This window comes from Perognathus longimembris, chromosome 6 (genome assembly GCF_023159225.1).
Source record: "Perognathus longimembris pacificus isolate PPM17 chromosome 6, ASM2315922v1, whole genome shotgun sequence".
In the NCBI taxonomy this organism is placed as follows: Eukaryota; Metazoa; Chordata; class Mammalia; order Rodentia; family Heteromyidae; genus Perognathus; species Perognathus longimembris.
Window position 1 is genome coordinate 7,361,493 of NC_063166.1, and position 15,865 is coordinate 7,377,357.

Here is a 15,865-nt window from a genome sequence, read left to right on the forward strand (position 1 = left end):
GGGGTCCCCTCCCCTCCTGAACACTGAGTAGCGGACTCCAGGAAACGTGGAACCCCCCTCGTCCAACTCCGCGCCCGCATCTCCCAGGAAGGCTGGCCGTCCGACAGGCCCTGTCTCTGGGTGGTGGGATTTCAAGTCCCAGCTCCCCAAAGCTAGTGAGTCCCTGGGGACACGGTGACACGGGAACGGGGGTGACCAGCCCAGGGCGGACCTATCTCTTAGCACGCAGAGCCCGATCCACGCTTAGGTGACCGACCACGTGTAGAGTTTGCCTGTTTTGAGCTCCGCAGCGCTTCACGCTTCATTCCAAGCATCGCCGGACGCAGGAACACGAGGAAGACTGAAACGAACGTGTAACGGCCATGCTGTCTTTGTTTCCTTGATAGTACTCGGGTTTGGATTCAGGGCCTTGTGCTTGCTAGGCTGATGCTCTACCACCTGAGCCACGGCGCCAGCCCTGCTTCTTGCTGATTATTTTATTTTGGAGAGGGAGTCGTAGTGAACTTTTCTCTTTCGCCCAGGTTGGCCTCAAACCACAATCCTCCAGATCTTAGCCTCCCAAGTCACTAGAATGATAGGTATAAGCCGCCACTGAGAGCAATATTTTTATGATTATGATTTTTAATGCCAATCCTGACAGCCTGGTCATTTTGTTTGGTCAATGCCAGCAGCGGGGAGGCAGTGCTATGGGAACATTTTCCAGCATGGGGCAAGATACTTTCACCTACCCAAAACACAGTAGGGTCTGCTTCTGCGCTCTACTCTCAGGGCCTCAGTCACTTACCCCAGAGTAAACTATGGGCTGTTGGAATGTTCTAGCAACCCTCCCCCCGTGAGTGATCAATTGTGGCTTCTCTTAGGAAGCCTTGGGTTAAACTACTGCCCAAGAGTAGCAGTCGGATAAGAGTCCGCCCTGGAGACCAGGCCTCATCTCCCGGTGGGCCTGGGGACGCCAATTGAGGTGACCCCGACTCCTCAAGGAGTTCCTCCCTCCTCCCCTCCCCAACACACTATTTCTAGATGCTTCTGGATGAGGGAAGAACCTGTAGGACGGCCTGTCGTCCTGACCTCGCACCCGTGGGAGCTTTGTTTCTTGGGGAGACAGGCAAGTGTGCAGGGCCAGGAGAGTGGGGTTCCTGCAGCAGCCAGACCCCAGGACGGGAGGGCAGGGCGCAGCATTCCACCCCTGGAACATCCCTGAGTGAGCCCTGCCGGGCTTAGAGGTCAAAGGCAGGCAGGCGGTGGGAGAGAGAGGAGCCGCTGCCACTGGGCTCTGCGCCGGCCAGGCCGGGGGCTCGGGGGGCTCAGGCCCTGCAGTCTTTTCGCGGTCCTGGCGGCGTCCTCCCGGGCAGATCGGAGTGAAGCGATTTGGACATCCCGTCAGACTGTGGTCCCACACTTATTCAGATGTCCGAGTCTCTGAGATCAAGGAATGACCCCCCCCCCCTGCAAATGCTGAGCCAGCTCCCTCTGGGGAGGCCCCTCAGCTCCCCCCCACCCCTCCCCCCCGCCATCTCTCAGGGGTGCCGAGAAGCGCCGGGAAAGGGCTCCCCAAGGCCTGGATGTGAGACTGTGCTGTCAACAGTTGTGTAACATATTAAAAGTTATATTGCATGCAAAATGACCAGCTTAGTCCATTCGACAGCAGGTGGCACGGGGTACTGAACTCTAGTTAGGATTTGTTCAAATCCATTCACCAGGCACTGGGGGCTCACGCCTGTCACCTCAGCACTCAGGGGGCTGAGACCTGAGGAGCATGGTTTGAAGCCAGCCTGGGCAGGAGGCCATGAGAGTCTTTATCTCCAAATAGCCATGAAGAAGCCCAAGTAGAGCTGCAGTTCACGTGGTAGAATGCCAGCCTTGAAAATCACTAAGGGACAGCACCCGGGCTTTGCATTGAAGCCCGAGTACCATCACACACACACACACACACACACACACACACACGCACCTGTCCCAGAGGATTGTAACTGTTACCAGTGTTGTCACCATGGCCTAGACACCACCTCTGCAAGAAGCTGACTGCTGGGTCATCCAAAACGCTCACATTTAGTAGAATTGGAGTCAGAATGGAAACTTTAATGTAGCATTTTTATTTATTTATTTTGGCCACTTGTGGAGCTTGGACTCAGGGCCTGAGCACTGTCCCTGGCTTCTTTCTGCTCAAGGCTAGCACTCTGCCACTTGAGCCACAGCGCCACCTCTGGCCATTTTCTGTATATGTGGTGCTGAGGAATCGAACCCAGGGCTTCATGTATATGAGGCAAGCACTCTACCATTAGGCCACATTCCCAGCCCCATAATGTAGCATTTTAATGGAGTAATTAAAAATCCAAACTAAGGCTGGGTGGGGTAAAGTGCTTGCCAAAAATGTGTGAGGCCCTGAGTTCCCTTCCTGGTGCCGCGAGCCATTTTTCCTTCTGTCTTGGCCAAAACATCCCCCAAGCCTGGATCTGGATACCCATGGGGCAGATCCTAGCAGAGGCCGAGCCCAGCCTCGGATAAGGCCCACCAGCTGGGGCCGTGTGCCTGGTCTCAGGCAGCCAGGCACTAGGGAAATTTACCTATTCCCTTCATTGGAGGATATTGGAGTTTGAACCTAGGGATTCACACTTGCTAGGAAGGCACTGTACCATTTGATCACACTTGCTAGGAAGGCACTGTACCATTTGATCACACTTGCTAGGAAGACACTGTACCATTTGATCACACTTGCTAGGAAGGCACTGTACCATTTGAACCATGCCCCAGCTCTTCTCATCTTTTGAGGCAAAAATCTCATGTTTTGACCCTTCCCACTGTAGTTAGGATGGCAGGCATGCCCACGCCTTTTCTGTTGAGATAGGGGGTCTCATGAACTTTCTGCCTGGACTAGCCTCAAGCCATGATCCTCTTGAGTAGCTTACAGGTGAGTCATTGGTACCCCAGAAACAGGTTCTTCCTTGTGTCTGACTTTGGTCTTTCTTAGGGCTAGTGGGTTTTCATTTCTCCCAAGAGACTTGGTTAAGTCTTAGTTTTGTCAAACTGAGCCCAGCTTTGGGATGAGGTAAGTACTTAGACAGCTCCAGGGTGCTCTTTTCTTTAGTCCTGGGCCTTAAGTAGGGCAGGTAGGTGCTGTATTACTTAGCTATGTCCCTAGCTCAGGGATTGGTTGACTGTGGTATGGGGGAATCAAACTCAGAGCCTCATACTTAGTTACCTGCTATACCACCCCAATCGCATCTCTAGTCCTCTTGCTCTTAGTTTACTTTTAGATCGGGTGTCTTGCTAGCCTGGCTTGGAATCAGAGCCTCCTGCCTCTGCCTACAAGACTTTTATCTTTCCAAACCCTTGTAGTTCCCACCCGCAGTCCTCATTACTCAGGAGGCTAATATCTGTAGGACTTGTCGTTTGAAGGCACACGAGGCAGAAAAGGTTGCTATACTGCCTTTCTGAAATAAAAAGCCAAAGGCAAGGCTGGAGGCGTGGCTCAAGGGGCAGAGTGCTAGTCAAGCAAATAGGAGGCCTTTCAAATGGTAGCACTGCCCACTCCCCGCCCCACCCCAAAATTCAGTGGTGATCCCTTTTGTTGATTACATTAAAAAGCTCTACATTCTGGAATTTGTAGCCTCAGCTCAAGAATTGACAACTTCTTGCAATATGCTTCATGCCCAAGGCTGGGCCACTGGCGGATAAATCCCAGGTGACCTCGATACAGATTAGCGAGCTCAGCTGCTTGCTTGGCACGCTCCCTCCCTGGTTCCTCCGGGCCTGGGCACCTGTCATGCTAGGCCAGCAGGTTTGCAGCTTAGCTGGGGCATGGTGCACCATAATTAGGGCCTCTCACCCACTCGTGGGTGAAGACAGTGCTGGGTGGCAGTGTCAGGAGCAGAAGGATGCCGTGTGCACAACACACTGCAGCCATTTCCTCACGTAGGCTCACACAAAAACCTGTACACACGTTTGTAGCAGTAACCACAGACTCATCATCAAAGTCCTTCACCCAGGGCCCGCTTGGGGAGCAGCAATGGGGGCAGACTCGGAAGGCTCCGGCGAGTCCACTGATGGACAGACCACGCCGGAGGATCTGAGGAACCGCAGCCCAGCCCTGTGGGAGTCACAGGTGTGGACAGGAACAAAAGCTGAGTACGAGGAGCAGTGTGGAACGTTCTGGGATGATGGGACTGTAAAGCCTCTCAATTGTGCTGGCTGTCAAAACACCTGTATGCCTTTGTCAGCAGGTACAGAAGTGCTCTGCACCTCAATAAACCTGCTTAACAAACTGGAGCAGGGAATGGGCAGGGAGCCAGTGGGAAGGGCGGGGAGTCAGCTGGGCCGGCCTTAGGGGCGAGGCGGCGGGACAGAGCAGGAAGGAAACCCCATCTCCATGGGATTCTGAAAAGCATAGTCCCACAAGCAATGACTTCCTTACGAACAGCACACAGCTTCTCCCCCACAAGTCTCAAAGTCCCAGTGTGTAAGATCAAGGGCGCTAGGTAAGGAGGGCAGAACTCAAATCTGAGGCAGGTCTCAGAATGTCTGGCTGCCTTGTGGGCTGGGGTCAGAAATGGTTCAGACAAGTCACAAGCTGTCACAGATGAAGAATATGGAACTTAATCGGCAGAAGTAATGACTCAGCTGTCTCCGGGAAGGCCAGGATGGCTTGGCTAAGTGGCTGTAGTTGACACTAATAAGATAAGCCTCCTATGTTTCACACTAATACCGATGTCCCACTTTCTTGAGTAAGGTGACGCGAGGGGCACAGCTGTGGGGTGAAGTGCGGGAGACGAAACAGCAAGACGCGGGCCAGTCCACAGTAACGTCAACGCCTACAGCATTTATTTGGGTATCTTTAAACTTTTTACATATGGTACATTCCCAATTTTACAAGTTGTCCACAGATATTAAAAGTTATAGCCAATTTATTAAACAGATAGGATTTTCCCTGATATGGAAGGTAAGTTTTGTTATATAAACATTTCTACAATAAACGTAAGACATGCGGAAGAAATGATGAGGATGCTTCAGCGGGTGGGGAAGATGACCAGCTTCACATCAGAAAATCCAAGGGTGTGTTGTTTCAGGTAACCCCCGCCCCCGGCCCTCCGACAGCCTGAGAGGATCCCGGGAGACCCCCGCTAACTCCAGGCTTCAAGGGAGTCAGGCCCTAATGCTAGAGTATTTTCATGATTTGTGAAAATGCTAACGTCCCCTCGGAGGAGAAACCTGGTCTTAAGGTTTTAGTTTAAGCAGGGTGAACATACAGAAGAAAGCCTCAAGAAGCTGAACTTACAAGTTAAAAAAACTGCATGTGTCCAAGGTGAAACGAGACATTATGCTATCCACTGTCCTAATGACTGGATTGGATAAATGAAAGAAGGGCCAGGAACAGGGAGAGCTGTGGGTTCGAATCCACACTTTTATCCTGTTGGACCTCCTCTGAGCTGCGCGCAGCAGTCTAGCAGTGCCAAGCCAAAGCGTCACTGGATCCAGCCTCTAGACCGGGCTTCTCACACGCGGCCTTGGAGATCTTTCATCCCCACGCTGTCTCTGGTCTGATGGTGCAGAACTTGAGAGGATCAGAACTTGGAGATGTGATTCAAAAAGGCTGAGTTAAAAGGTACCTTGAATTGGTTAAAAAACCCAAGAGCCATTTATCATTCAGCTGGGACTCTGCCAACGTGAAGAGCTCAAAATGGGCTGGGCACTGATGGCTTAGGCCTGTAATCCTAGCTGCTCAGGGTCTGAGATCTGAGGATCATGGTTCAAAGCCAGCCTAGGAAGTTAAGTCTGAGAGACTCTTATCTCCAATCAACTACCAAAACATTGGAAAGTGGAGCTGTGGCTCAAGTGGTAGTGCTCTAGCTGAGCAAAAAAAAGGCCAGGGATAGCGCCCGGGCTGCGAGCTCAAGCACTAGGATGGGGGTGTTGGGGGAGGCTCAAAATTCTTGTGCTAAGTCTGACGTCACTGTGTTATGTATTCAAGCTCCCAGGACACGCGTATCACACAAGAGTATCTGTGTGATCAGATTGGGAGTAATGTGACTAAGCAGCTGACGTTCTAGAAAGGCACCTCTCAGTAAGAATGACGTCTCTAAGAAGAATAAAATGCCTGGGCATGCAGACTGTCCCAGGAGGATAGGAGGGAGCCAGAGGTAAGCAGTAGTGGTGGGGGAATCTCAAAAACTACCTTCATATGTTTGTGCTAGTGTCTGATTCAAGAACAGAAAAAAACTGACTGAAAATTGGGAGACTCCTTTTGTTTCCAAAAAGCCCTTTATGTGAATTTCTCTCTCAAAGTCAGTCTTGGGAAAAATAGAAAAACTAACCACCAAAAAAGCCAACCTTCCACAGGTGGAAAGCAATCTCCTCAGGTGCTCCTCTGCACAGGGGCCTGAGCTCTCCGGAGCCACGCAGAGCAGAGAATTCCGTGTTCAAATCAACGGCGTTGCTTTGGAGGTAGGTCCTGGCGGCGGCGGCGAGCCCAGTGCTGAGGGAGCCAGGCAGTCCGATCCTGAGGGGCCACAGAGCCTTGCTGCCTGCCTCTGCTCGAAGCAGCACCACTTAGCCCAAGTTCACCAGGACCAATGATGGGAAATGTGTGGAAGACTGGCAGGTCACGGTGGTCAGACTCCCAGGTGGACAAAGCCCCGTCCAGGAAGGGAAACTCTTTCTTCTGTGGAATTCAGGAAGCAGGCAGTGACATCTGAGGGACAGAACAGTGCAAGGACATCTGCCCAACGCAATGCTTTCCTCAGTCCCTGGAGCCACAAACTCTAACAATAAAACTGGGAGGGGAAGTTTAAATAATTTATTTTAGACTTCAGCAGTACATATTTCTACTTTTTTTTTCTTGAAAAGCCATCTAGGTTACAAAACGCCAATGTTTTGGGTAGAGAGGGATTATAAATGCTGCCAGTCAATGCCAACCAGTGTCTGATTTGCTTCTTGTGCATGGCCGATTTCTTCTGTGATGCTGTGTTGGTGCCAAAGCTTCTGAATCTTCTTAAATCGCTCTTTGCACAAATGTAGGGGATTTCCTCGTCTAGAAAGAAGACACATGTCACTCAGGATGCATGGTTTATATTCACCTAGCATCCCCAATTCTTCCTGGTTGAGGAAAAGTGTAACTTAACTGGTTTTAGAGCCTCTGCTGTAGGTGGCTGTTTATACACACACACACACACACACACACACACACACACACACACGCACGCACGCACACTGCAAAGGTTTGCTATGAGGAGCTGATGAACAGCTGGCATGTGCTGAGAAGAGAAGGTACCTAAACTCCATGTCTATGCAACGTGAGGCGAGCTGAGGGTTCGGGAGGCTTGGGTTGGGGTAACATATAAACAGGACAGGGGGCAGGAGAGAGAAAGGGGAATTACTGCTGTCTTCCAGCCACAAGTCTCAGCAGCAGCCAAACGTCAGTGCTGCGTCTCATTTAACCCCAAAGGCAGCTTCTATGCGGTTCCTGAGCTGCTCAGACGGCTCTATTCTGTCCCTGGTACGTGCGGCCCCTCCTCTGAGCAGCAGGAAGAGGCAGCCTGGGTGGCATGATGACATGACCATCACTCAAGTACATGGCAGCAGATCCTCCAATTCTCTGCCTGGCTTTCTAGACTCCCAGCTTTGGCTACTCAAGCCTGGGCAGACCTATTACATTATAGATTCTTTTTTTTTTTTTTTTATAAACATTATAGCATTATAGGTTCTTATTTTTTCTGCACAACAGGAAAGGTCTAAAATAAGTTCTTTAACAGTCTCAGGGAATTCCTAACATTTTTCTTGTGATTACTATTATTCGAAGCTTCCAGAGTAGAAGTGCCTGAGCCTCAGAGGCCATGAAATCTTGTTCTGTGCATGCTGAATCTGTGGCCCCAATTCTTTTTTTTTTTTTTCCCCTCCCATTGGCTGTGGGGATTGAACTTAGGGTCTGGGTGCTGTCCCTGAGCTCTGTCGCTCTAGGCTACAGCTCTACCACTTTGGACCATAGTGCCACTTGTCTCACGGACTTTCCTGCCCAGGCTGGCTATGAACCACAATCCTCAGATCTCAGGCTCCTGAGTAGTTAGGATGGCAGGTGTGAGCCACCAGCACCCAGCTTAAATTTTACTTTTGTTGTTGTTGTTGTTGGTTGTGAGGCTTGAACTCCCCTAGGCACCGTCCCTGAGCTTTTTTGCTTAAGGCTAGCACTCTACCATTTTGAGCCCCAGCGCCCTTCCCTGTGATCCCAATACCTATGCAGGAAGACGGGCACTGAGCATCATGAACACCAAGAACCCTGATATTCTTTGGACAAAGCACCTGAGTCAGACAAGCTGGCCCACTCCGTCCTGCCCTGGTGCTGGGGAGGCTGTGTGGCAATTCAAACCAATCTTTAGAGGACAAATGGAATCTCATGAAATTTCAAGGCTAGAAGAACACCAAGGCAGGCAGCCAGGTCCCCTTCTTAGAAAAAGGTGCACAGGTAACCCAGGCACTTCCACCAGAACCCGGCTGACTTCAGGCCTGCTCGGCTCACCATGCTCGACAGTGTGGGAGGCCGTGAGGCCGAGCCAGGATGGGCCTTTACCTGAGTCCCTGGTCTGTCTCCCCGTAGTCGTCAAGGTATGGAGGAGAATAAAAACAGCCTTTGGTTTTGCCGGCTAAAAATAGCACCTGACATTCGCGAACTCTGTAGAGAGAGTCATAAAATTATACATTGGGAACTAAGATCTGGACACTCCAAATGGGATAAAGTCTTATACATTCAGTAAGAACTTCAAGTATTGGAAATGGTCAGGGCCCAGAGGGACCCTGTGAGGATCGAGAGCCCGAGGAGCTCAGTCTCAGGTCACTTCTGTTTCAAACTCTAACCAGGCTTCCATCTCAACCACAGATGTCACTAGGTCACACCATGCCCAATTCTCCCTTGGGTACACCACCCCAGCGACCCCCAGCCTGTCTCGAACAGGAACAGGGCAGGCACTCCACACCAGCAACTGGGTCCCAGTGGCCCTCCCTAGTGCTGCCCTCCTTTCTTTAGCTCTTCTCTGGACTGTCGCATTCTTAGGGAGTTAACCCCAGACCTAAAGTCCCACTTCTTGGCTCCCATTTCATAAGTTCCTCTCTGCCTGACCCCTCCCTCCCAACACACATCCCTGTCTAAATCCTTTTCGGTGTTTCTTACATGTGTCTCTCACTTGAAAATGAGCTCCCTAAGGGCAGAGGATGAAATCCAAGACCAGGTGAATAGTAAATATTCAGTTACCACAGAGCTATAGCTCCAGCCCCAGGGCAGGGAGCCTGGTGTTCTTGGCAAATGCCCTATTCTCCATGCCTGTTACACAGCAGCTCCTGAATCTCTGTTGTACACTGCTGAGACAGCAAACGCATGCCAGTTTGTGGTGTATGGACAGAGGCAAAAATCCAAAAGCCAGGACATGACAGAAGGGAGGAAATGAGTCCAGCTGGAAGTCTCAAATTAGAGGGAGACATGAAGGAAACAGAACAGGATTATCAGTCCTACAAGCAAGGAGTAAGAATGGCAGTCTCCAAGTCTTCCCAGTGCTGTCATTTCTTGTGCCAGTTGTTCAAGAGGAGCAAACTGGGCAGAGCCATAGCTAAGAAGCCCCTGAAGGTCCTTACCTCAGGAAGATGCCAGCCCCAGAACCACAGGAGTAGGTGTGAGCTGTGCAGGCACCTACATCCTCCCCTTCCAGCTCCGTCTGGCAGCAGTAGCTCTGTGAACACAGAAGACTTCCACACACAAGGCACAGAGTTGGGGCTCTGCTCTTATCGCCACCTGATTTTGGACACCTACATGGACCAAGATAACAAGTCATTGATCCAAAGAAGGGCTGGAGAGCTCATTGGTGGAAAACGAGCCTGAAAATAACCACATTATTAAAGTAGAGCCAAATTCATGTACTGTGTGGTCCTATAATAGGATCTGGAGATCATCTCATACGTATACATGTAAACCACAGATGTGAGCATCCAAGAAATCAACAACGAGTGAAAATAAAAACAGTGGCATGTAGTGAAACACCAGACAGCAACGAGAGCAACAACTTAAAGTTTCTATGTCATTCGGATGTTAGGAATACTGCAGTAAAACACAGACATAAAGTATGTATGTGTCAAAGCCACTTAAATAAAACAGTAACATACTGCATAGGAAGTTAACATACAGAAAACAGGAATACTCATCATACCACCGAGAGTAGTGGCTGTCTGCAACAGAGAGAAAATGCCCAGAGGACATCAAATGTCTAGGTAATGTTGAATTTCTTACACTGTTGTATTATTCCTTATGCTACTTGTGCAGTTAGACATATATTAAAAGTTACTCAGGGCTGGGAATGTGGCTTAGTGGTAGAGTGCTTACCTAGCATACACAAAGCCCTGGATTCAATTTGTCAGTAACACATACACAGAAAAAGCCATAAGTGGTGCTGTGGCTCAGTGGTAGAGTTCTAGTTTTGAGCAAAAGAAGCTCAGCGGCAGTGCTCAGGCCCCGAATTCAAGCCCCAGGACTGGCAAAAAAAAAAGTTACTCTTATTACTTTAAAAGTGCAATTACTGCTAGCTGTCAGGGGCTCATGCCTGTAACCTATTCAGGAGTCTGAGATCTGAGGATCACAGTTTGAAGCCAGCACCCAGGCTGAGTTCAAGTCCCATGACTGACCAAAAAAAAAAAAGTGCAATTGTTACTGAGAGAAACCTTCACTCATTCATCAAACTTGCCCCTTATGACTGCTCTTCCTGTACCTTGCTCTGAAACATGGTGGAGATTGTTGCTTTCATGAGGCAGGTAATAGAAAGTACTGCTATGTTAGACATTTCCTGACCCAAACAAAACAAAGAACCATCACCAAATCCCTCAACTTACGAGAAATTGGATGCTTGGTTAATGAGGCTGCTATAATCCTCCGGAAGGTCTATCAATTTGTTAGATTCTCTTGGATAGCTAAAAGCAAAAAGTAATAATTCAAAGAGCTCCATTATATGAAATCATATTGTAAGAACAGTTACCCTTAGTCAAAACAAAAGGCTGACTCTCAGATCACATGCTGCCATGTGGTACAAGCTAGAATAAATACCAAACACTCCACTCACAATAAGTGATCAAGACAGCAGCAATAGTGCAGACCCCTGACCCACTTAAACAAATTCAGTAGCCACAGGAAGAGGAGGGGCAGAGGAGGACATTCATTCTTGGCTATCACCTGGACCACAGAATTTGAGGAATCTTAGACAGAGGATATGCTTACTAGAGGTAATCTAAAGGTGAGATGAGCCGAAACAGAAGGCAGTAGAATAGACACATTTTCTTTTAAATTAGGGTTAGCCAGCCCTGTTGACTAGTTAATTCAGAAAAAAGTTAGGTCCAAGTCCAAGGTTTGAGGTCCACTGTCAGTGTGAGAGGCATCTGGCATAGACCTGCCTGCCTGACACAGACTGCTGCTGAGGGCCAGTAGACAGCGGCTCCTAACCATAGCAGAGTCAACGAAGACAGTGCAGGGAGCATGTGCATATGAGGTCCCCCACTGTAGACAAAGCCTGTTTGGGAGGTGGTGGCTTCAGTATTGCATTCTCAAGTTGAGAAGTACTATTCAAGATTTTTCTGACTACAAGATTCAAATAGATAATACTTAACTGCTGTATAAAAACTGAAAATTTCGGGCTGGGAATATGGCCTAGTGGTAAGAGTGCTTGCCTCATATACATGAAGCCCTGAGTTCGATTCCCCAGCACCACATATATAGAAAATGGCCAGAAGTGGCGCTGTGGCTCACGTGGCAGAGTGCTAGCCTTGAGCAAAACAAAACAAAAAAACAAAACAAAACAAAAAACAAACTGAAAATTTCATGTTTCAAACTAATAAAACCAGTGTTGTAATTTCAGGGTGTACAAAAGCAAACCGAACACATAATCTCTGTAGCCTTTCTTTGTTGGTATTGAGGTTTGAACTCATGGCCTCAGGCTTGCTTGGCTTTGTTTGCGCATGTATGGTGCTCAATCATCTTTGAAGGCATGTATGTCTCTAGCCCAGCATTTTGATGGTTAATTGGAAATGGGAATTTCTCAGAATTTTTTGCCCAGGCTGGCTTCAAACTGCAATCTTGCAGGTCTCAATCCCTCGAGTAGCTAGGATTGCAGGTGTCAACCACTGCACCTGACTTATCCTCAAGTCTTCTGAAGAAGTTTGTATTCATTGTGTTAGACCCTGGAATACCTTTTATTACAGAATCAGGGTAGAACACAAGAAATGAAGAAAATAACTGACCATAATTTGATAGTGTTTAAAGGTGGTTACTGTCTCATTCCCACGAGACAAATAAAAAAAAATAGAGCTAAGAAAAACCTAGATGGTGGGGGCTGGGAATATGGCCTAGTGGTAAAGCGCTTGTCTCTTATACATGAAGCCCTGGGTTCGATTCCTTAGCATCACATATATAGAAAAAGGCAGAAGTGGTGCTGTGGCTCAATGGTAGAGTGCTAAGCTTGAGCAAAAAGCAGCCAGGGACAGTGCTCAGGCCCTGAGTTCAAGCCCCAGGACTGGCAAAAAAAAAAAAAGCTATATGAGGAACTATATTATTTAAAGCAAGTATTCCTGTTGAGGAAAGAAAAAAAATTAAGCAAGGATTCCAAATATATAATAAAATTTGCTTTCTCTAAGGATAATAGTCCATTCTCAGCTAGTATTCTGCTGTTGCCTCTTGTCCTCTTTGGGGCACTCAGTTTTGGATGCTATCCTTGGGATCTGTACTGCTGTTATGTGAATGATAGGATGTAAGTGACCATTATCATGAGGGCTCTTTGTAAAAAAAAAATGGATATTGTATACATTTTTAGGCTGGCTATCAGTTTGATACTTTGCTGTCAAGTATGTTTCTCAATCTGTACTTATCCATCCTGTCAATGAATGTTAATGATAAATTAAAAAAAAATAAGCTGAATGCTGGTGGCTCAAACCTATAATAAATCCTAGCTACTCAGAAGGCTGAGATCTGAAGATCGTGATTTGAAGCCAGCCTGGGTTTAAAAGTCTCAGTGAGACTCTTATCTTCAATTAACCACTCAAACCCTGAAGTGGAGCTGTGGCTCAAAGTGGTAGAGCACTATCCTTGAGCAAGAGTTCAGGTTGAGAGTTCAAGCCCCATGACTGACAAAAACAAAAATGAACAAAGAATAATATACTCATGTTCTTAAATCTGATGTTTATAAACGTTCATCAGTAGATTAAGTATAAAAGTGTGTTGGGGTCAGCTGCACCTTTAAGGGGCCACAGCTGACCTCAGCCTGTCCCTCCCCTTCCTGTCTTTAACCGGAAGAGAAGGAAGTCTGACATCACTTAAGGGACAGCTCCTTGGGACCAATCAGGGGCCCCTCTCTTGTGCCCGCCTTTAGGGTATATCTGGGGGGCTCCTCATTTGAATAACCAGAAGCCCTAATGGCTTTCTCCAGGGGCCCATGCGTCCGTGTCGTTCTTGGCGGCTTTGGGGCACCCTGCGACCACACGCCACCGAGGCTACCCGTGGCCATCGCTCCCGCGTGAGCGATCATGGACCACCTGGGAAGGGGCGGACAAGCCCCTTCCCCCCCGCAAGCGAGGGGAAGTCGAGAGAGAGACGAGGCTACCTGTGGCCATCGCTCCCACGTGAGAGCGATAAAGGGCCAACCCGGGAAGGGGCGGACAAGCCCCTTCCCCCCCGCAAGTGAGGGGAAGTCGAGAGAGCCCAAAAAAGTGGAGGTTTGGGCTGGGGATATGGCCTAGTGGCAAGAGTGCCTGCCTCATATACATGAGGCCCTGGGTTCGATTCCCCAGCACCACATATACAGAAAATGGCCAGAAGTGGCGCTGTGGCTCAAGTGGCAGAGTGCTAACCTTGAGCAAAAAGAAGCCAGGGACAGTGCTCAGGCCCTGAGTCCACACCCCAGGACTGGCCAAAAAAAAAAAAAAAAAAGTAGAGGTTTGGCCCAAGTGGTAGAAATATCAAATTTGAGTGAAAAAGCCATGTGAGAGCATGAGGCTTTGAGTCAGTGCGCGTATGCACGCGCACGTACACATAGTTCTTTTATTTGTTGCCAGTCCTAGAGTGCTGTCCCTAAGCTTCTTTGCTTAAGGCTAGCACTCTAACACTTAAGCTACCACATCTGGCTTTTTGGTGACTAACTGGAGTTTCATTGGCTTTCCTGCCTGGGCTGGCTTCGAAAGGCAATCCTCAGATCTCAGTCTTGTGAATAGCTAGGATTATAGGCAGGAGCCATCAGCACCTGGCAAAACACGATTTTTTTTTTTTTTTTTTTTGACAGACAAGTGTGAGGAAGTCAGAATCAAGGAAATCCAGCATTGACATCTTGTACATCTTCCCTGACCCTGCCACCCACCCCAAGTTAAGTCTTTGATTACTTTTAACTTACCTTATTGCATCTCTTTCACCTTCTAGGTATCTTTTAACTTCACTGTTATGACACCAACTTTAATATAAATGGGGAAAAAACATTATTTTTTAAAGAGCTAGAGCAAGATTATCCTCCCTCTCTATAGCTAATAAAAGAAAAATAACCTTCCTTTTTTTTCAGTTGTCAGGCTTGAACTCTGGGCCTGGGTGCTATCCCTGAGCTCTTCAACTCAAGGCTGAAGAGCTGTGAGCAACAGCGCCACTTCTGGTTTTCTGCTGGTTAACTGGAGATAAGAGTCTCACAGACTTTCCTGCCTGGGCTGGCTTTGAATTTCGATCCTCAGATCTCAGCCTCCTGAGTAGCTAGGATTACAAGCATGAGCCACTGGTACCCAGCTTAAAATAACCTTCTTGACTTAAAATATTTCCCTCATCAAAAGCGTAGAGAAATGCCATATTTTCCTTGCAACTTTTTTTTTTTTTTTTGCCAGTCCTGGGTCTTGAATTCAGGGCCTGAGCACTGTCCTTGGCTTCTTTTTTTGCTCAAGGCTAGCACTCTACACTTGAGCCACAGCGTTACTTCTGGCTTTTTCTGTATATGTGGTGCTGAGGAATCGAACCCAGGGCTTCCAGTATGCTAGGCAAACACTCTAACCGCTAAGCCACATTCCCAGGAACCCCCATCCCCCCCCCCCTTTTTTTTTTTTTTGCCATTTTAACCATATACCCCTATTGCCCTGGCTTGTTGAGGCAGTATCTCACTATATGGTCTGGAGTGGCCTGGAACTCACCATTCTCCTGCCTCTTTCTCCTGAGTGCTAGAATTACAGGCACGCTCCATCATGACAGCTTCAACATTTTTTTCATGTGCTTATTACTGGTACTTTGTGTATCTTCTTTGGAGGAATTTCTTTGGAGGAATGTCTAAGTCCTTTGTCTATTTTAGCCACATATATATATATAGTTTTTTTGTTTTGTTTTTTGCCAGTTCTGGGGGCCTGAACTCAGGGCCTGAGCACTGTCCCTGGCTTCTTTTTGCTTAATGCTAGCACTCTGCCACTTGAGCCACAGCGCCACTTCTGGCCGTTTTCTATATATGTGGTGCTGGGGAATCGAACCCAGGGCTTCATGTATACGAAGCAAGCACTCTACCACTAGGCCATATTCCCAGCCCCAAGTATTTTTTTTTTTTTTTGCCAGTCCTGGGGCTTGAACTCAGGGCCTGAGCACTGTCCCTGGCTTCTTTTTGCTCAAGGCTAGCACTCTACCTCTTGAGCCACAGCGCCACTTCTTGCTTTTTCTATATATGTGGTGCTGAGGAATCGAACCCAGGGCTTCATGTATATGAGGCGAGCACTGTTGCCACTAGGTCATATTCCCAACCCCCAAGTCTTAATTCTTTTTTTTTTTTTTTTTGCCAGTCCTGGGCCTTGGACTCAGGGCCTGAGCACTGGTCCCTGGCTTCTTCCCGCTCAAGGCTAGCACTCTGCC

At 48.3% G+C, this 15,865-nt stretch overlaps 1 protein-coding gene across 2 annotated transcripts in view; it reads right to left on the reverse strand.

Annotated features, from left to right (window-relative positions):
- Positions 1-6,775: 6,775 nt before the first annotated feature.
- The window catches only part of Ubr2 (ubiquitin protein ligase E3 component n-recognin 2), an 82,502-nt gene continuing 73,412 nt past the window's right edge, over positions 6,776-15,865 (reverse strand). For both annotated transcript variants that reach the window (XM_048347763.1, XM_048347762.1), the window contains exons 43-47: positions 14,394-14,450; positions 10,858-10,935; positions 9,613-9,783; positions 8,558-8,659; positions 6,776-7,024 (exon numbers count right to left, since the gene is read on the reverse strand). In XM_048347763.1, coding sequence (XP_048203720.1) covers positions 6,883-7,024; positions 8,558-8,659; positions 9,613-9,783; positions 10,858-10,935; positions 14,394-14,450 — 550 coding nt within the window. In that variant the 3' untranslated portion in view covers positions 6,776-6,882. The remainder of the gene's footprint in view (positions 7,025-8,557; positions 8,660-9,612; positions 9,784-10,857; positions 10,936-14,393; positions 14,451-15,865) is intronic.